Source organism: Dendroctonus ponderosae, unplaced genomic scaffold, assembly GCF_020466585.1.
Source record: "Dendroctonus ponderosae isolate FM_Combo_2020 unplaced genomic scaffold, Dpon_F_20191213v2 Dpon_F_20191213_1, whole genome shotgun sequence".
NCBI lineage: Eukaryota > Metazoa > Arthropoda > Insecta > Coleoptera > Curculionidae > Dendroctonus > Dendroctonus ponderosae.
This window is the reverse complement of record NW_026017110.1, coordinates 29069542-29073677: the sequence shown is the minus strand read 5'-3', so window position 1 is coordinate 29073677 and position 4136 is coordinate 29069542. Positions and strand designations below refer to the sequence as shown.

The 4136-nt window shown below is 44.6% G+C and overlaps 2 protein-coding genes across 2 annotated transcripts; one reads left to right on the top strand and one right to left on the bottom strand.

Moving 5' to 3' along the window:
• Nucleotides 1–6: 6 nt before the first annotated feature.
• Nucleotides 7–1885, top strand: LOC109536272 (serine/threonine-protein kinase haspin homolog). The gene is made up of 4 exons (XM_048670253.1): nucleotides 7–639; nucleotides 701–1145; nucleotides 1202–1500; nucleotides 1558–1885. The coding sequence occupies exons 1-4, from the start codon at nucleotides 416–418 to the stop codon at nucleotides 1766–1768; spliced, it is 1179 nt and encodes a 392-aa protein (XP_048526210.1). The 5' UTR covers nucleotides 7–415; the 3' UTR covers nucleotides 1769–1885.
• Nucleotides 1886–1894: 9 nt separating this feature from the next.
• LOC109538512 lies at nucleotides 1895–3897 on the bottom strand. Its single transcript, XM_019905764.2, has 3 exons — nucleotides 3804–3897; nucleotides 2146–2373; nucleotides 1895–2088 (listed from the first exon to the last, which is right to left on the bottom strand). The coding sequence occupies exons 1-3, from the start codon at nucleotides 3852–3854 to the stop codon at nucleotides 1948–1950; spliced, it is 420 nt and encodes a 139-aa protein (XP_019761323.1). The 5' UTR covers nucleotides 3855–3897; the 3' UTR covers nucleotides 1895–1947.
• Between the last annotated feature and the right edge of the window lie 239 nt (nucleotides 3898–4136).

The following is a 4136-nucleotide window of genomic DNA, read 5'->3' as shown; positions in this document are numbered from 1 at the left end:
TTGTAGTATTGGCTCGCCGACAATAACAAATCCTGAATACACAGTAGTAAGGACGCAAACCCAGCAATGACCACAGAACATCCGGGGGGAGGGGGGTATTTTGGGGCAATGACGTTAGAGAGTCGGAAGCAGCTAATAGATGGCGACAGTATCAGTAAAAAAACCTTGTTATCATTTTGTGCAAGGGAGTGGGCAATCTATAGTTGTCTTCATCTATGTTGATGATTAATTCTACCAATATCACCAATAGTGTGTGTGATAGGCGTGATTGTGAAATACCCTTAAATAAAACGCACTTGTATTCGTTCATTTTTTCAAGAGCTTCCGGAAGTTCCTTTGTTTTTAGTGTGGTTCTAAATTGTCCGAATCAGTCCTAGTGCAGTGTCGTAGTTGCCCGAATTTTCACGTGATTTGCATGCTGCTGTGCAACAACAACAAAGCCCCCCAGGACATTTGCATGCCCTCATACGATTCGGTACCCCGTTATGCAGTTGTGCCATCTCCGCTACTGCTCCGTGACTTGGAAGAGCGTCAGGACCACAAAGCGCTAAGCCAGGATTTCGTCGCGACCTTTACCCATGCCGTTCAGGGCTTAGAATCATGTCAGCCAGCAGCCTTTCAAGAATGCTACCCATCAAGGTGAGAGCTCGACAAGACAGCTTTTAAGGGGGTGAAAAAGACTAACAATGTTGCTTTCTAGTCTTTTGCAGCACTGCCAGAAGATCGGCGAAGGCCTGTATGGGGAAGTGTTTCTGTACCGAAACCCAACGGGGGGCACCACTGTAATGAAGGTGATCCCCATGGGCGGCACTCTGCCGGTTAATGGCGAAGCACAGAAGCAACTTCACGAGGTTTTGCCTGAAGTTTTGATCGCAACGAAACTGAGCAACTTGCGTTATCAGCGAGCCAATCAAACGCATGCTTTTATCGAAGTGAAGAGCGTGAGATGCGTGCGGGGCCTCTATCCGGAGAAGCTCCTCGACCTGTGGAACGACTACAAAGAGACCAAGGGGTCGGAAAACGATTCCCCAGAAATTTTTGACGAGCGACAGCGCTTTATGGTTTTGGAAACCAGCTATGGCGGCTGCGATATGGAAGCGTTTGGCTTTGCCGATGCTGCCCAGAGCTACTCAATGTTCCTGCAGGTCTGCAGTCTTCCATTCCACCGGGTAGGCTTATAATGTTTTGGAGTGATCTTTAGATTGTTCTGGCGCTTGCCATTGCCGAAGAGGAGCTGGAGTTTGAGCACCGCGACCTCCACTGGGGCAACATCCTTTTGGCCCGCGTCCCTGAAGATGAGAAGGTGAATTTTACCTACAAAGGGCACGAGATCTCATTGGAGTCGCATGGAGTGAAGGTGTCTATCATCGACTTTACCATGTCGCGAATTAGCCTGAATCAAGTGGCAGTTTACACGGACTTGGCGAATGACTGCGGCGTGTTCAACGGATCTGGCGACTACCAGTATGAGATTTACAAGCAGATGCAGAAGAAGAACCAGTATGTGTAGACATAGAGCAGGTGAAGCTGAATGGGGATTAATTGTGTGATTTGCAGGAACGAATGGAGCCACTTTGACGCCTTCTCCAACATCCTGTGGCTCAGCTACATGCTGGATAAGACAATAACCGCGCTGCGCTATTCGAACGCCCACAGCAAGCAGCACAAGAAATACATGAGCAAGCTGAAGGTGCTGAACCTGGAGATTCTGGGCTTTGATAGCGTTAACGACTTCGCCCTTAATCTCCCCCAAACCAGCTCGCAATAGTGACGTTTGTTATTCGAATATATAGAGTGTTTATATATATTTTTACATAGCGTTAAGCCCTAAAGTTGATACGAGCACAATATTTTTCCACGAATAAACCAGTTTTAATAACAATGATTATAGTGCTTCAATTGAAACTAGACTTTATTGGGGCCAACGCTAAGGAAGGGGACACTTTCTCAGGTTCTGTCCATGGGTTCTTTGGGCTCCGGGTAACACTTCGCCACCTTCTTGATGTGTTGGCACGTGGTGACTGTGCCCACTTTCTTCAAGCAGGCAATCACCGCCTCCGAGTCCTCCAGATGGTCGGGAAGATCGTTCTGAAAACCCATCCAGGGTGTCATCCGGCCACTAGATTATTAAACTGCTTGTGGCACCTTGATGGTTTCAATGTTCAAGGCGCCGGCGTCGCTCAAAGCGCCATTTTTCTGACCCAAACACCTGATGAAGCACAGCTCCTTCTCAGTCAGTTCGCCGTTTTTCTTGGTCTCGCGGTCCTCCGATGTTAGGCCCACCTCAGTGCGGCATTCGTTGGCGCTCTCTGGATCGGGATGGCCCAAAAAGGGCGGTGGCCCGGGCGGACCTCTGGGCGGATGTCCCATCACCTAGACATTAATAAAAGCGGCTCTTTGAACAAAGGCCTTCCTCTCTCAAAGAGCTAAAAATAAGTCTTCCAACTATTCCAGTTATTCTGTGAGAATCATCTGAAGATTGACCCATTAGACGAGTTTGGATAGATGGAAAATATCGCGTGTAGTTGAGGTTTGAAAAATTCCTAAAGGACATGAAAATAGGAGATGGACTTGGTTGTCTCCTGCCTCTATAGATAAAGTCCTCCTCTATTAAAGGAGGCGAAAATAAATCGTCCGACTGATTTAGTTGTTCTGTGAGAAGCGTCTGAAGATTGACCCATTAGACAAGTTTGAATAGATGGAAAATATCGCGTGTAGTTGAGGTTTGAAAAATTTCTAAAGGACATCAAAAGAGGAGATGGACTTGGTTGTCTTCTGCCTCTAGAAATAAAGTCCTCCTCCATTAAAGGAGCCGAAAATAAATCTTCCAACCGGTCTAGTTGTTCTGTGAGAAGCATCTCAACATTGACCGATTAGACAAGTTTGAATAGATGGAAAATGTCGGGTATAGTTGAGGTTTGAAAAATTCCTAAAGGACATCAAAAGAGGAGATGGACTTGGTTGTCTTCTGCCTCTAGAAATAAAGTCCTCCTCCATTAAAGAAGTCGAAAATAAATCTTCCAACCGGTATAGTTGTTCTGTGAGAAGCATCTGTAGATTGACCGATTAGACAAGTTTGAATAGATGGAAAATGTCGGGTATAGCTGAGGTTTGAAAAATTCCTAAAGAACACCAAAATAGGAGATGGACTTGGTTGTCTTCTGCCTCTATAAATAAAATCCTCCTCTATCAAAGGAGCCGAAAAGAAATCTTCCAACCGGTCTAGTTGTTCTGTGAGAAACATCTGAAGATTGACCCATTAGACAAGTTTGAATAGATGGAAAATGTCGGGTATAGTGACGTTTGAAAAATTCCTAAAGGACACCAAAATCGGAGATGGACTTTCTGGGAACACATAATTTGAGTCAAAATTCCTACTGTTTTCAAAGTGTTGTTTAGATTTTAATGAAAAATAATTAAAAGTTGCCTCAAGGTAAGCGACCTGACCACGCCCTACTCTGCCAGAGACAGTTCTTACCTCTTTTGTTGCCTGAAATGGACAATAAACCCCATAAACCTGCTTCTAGAGCCCAATATTCCACTGGCTAAGAATTGCTTTCTTTCAAAAAATTGCGCTGTATTTACACTATAACTGAGGAGCAGAAAGTAAAAATTTTTCATTTATTTATAATCAGACTCGACATTTTTGCGTAAAAACAGAACTTCAGTCCAAATTCCTATTGCTTCCAGGCTACATTTTATATAACAACAAAAAACGCTGAATTTCCACAAAAAGTGTGTTTTACTATGATTACTATTTACTTTATTAGAGAGTCAATTGAATTATGGCTTCTGGTACTTACCTGCTGGTTAACCACCGCCATCAGCACACACAAAAGAAACGCGGTCATCATGGATGTGACTCAGTTGGAAAGGGGACCCCATTTATACCCATTTGGGATAATGCGAGAAAATTATCCGTTTCCGATCTATCAATACAATCGCTCAAGGCTAGACGGCTTCAAGGGTTCCTAATGGGTACCTACCTTACGTGGGACCTACTGCAGGCATACATGCATTTCTACTAAGAAATGCGGAAAATTCATCGCTAGCCAGATTCCAACCCCTAAAGTCGCGTACACGCTCGCTTCAGCCACCCTGTACACCTTAAACGGTCAATTATCGAGTTGTTAACA

Excerpts from the sequence above, each read along its gene's own strand:
- LOC109536272 (XM_048670253.1), top strand. The coding sequence starts at position 416 with ATGCTGCTGTGCAACAACAACAAAGCCCCCCAGGACATTTGCATGCCC. Across the intron at positions 640-700 it reads CAAGAATGCTACCCATCAAG|TCTTTTGCAGCACTGCCAGA; the intron begins GTGAGAGCTCGA and ends GTTGCTTTCTAG. Across the intron at positions 1,146-1,201 it reads GCTACTCAATGTTCCTGCAG|ATTGTTCTGGCGCTTGCCAT; the intron begins GTCTGCAGTCTT and ends AGTGATCTTTAG.
- LOC109538512 (XM_019905764.2), bottom strand. The coding sequence starts at position 3,854 with ATGATGACCGCGTTTCTTTTGTGTGTGCTGATGGCGGTGGTTAACCAG. Across the intron at positions 2,374-3,803 it reads TGGCGGTGGTTAACCAGCAG|GTGATGGGACATCCGCCCAG; the intron begins GTAAGTACCAGA and ends ATTAATGTCTAG. Across the intron at positions 2,089-2,145 it reads TGAACATTGAAACCATCAAG|AACGATCTTCCCGACCATCT; the intron begins GTGCCACAAGCA and ends ATGGGTTTTCAG.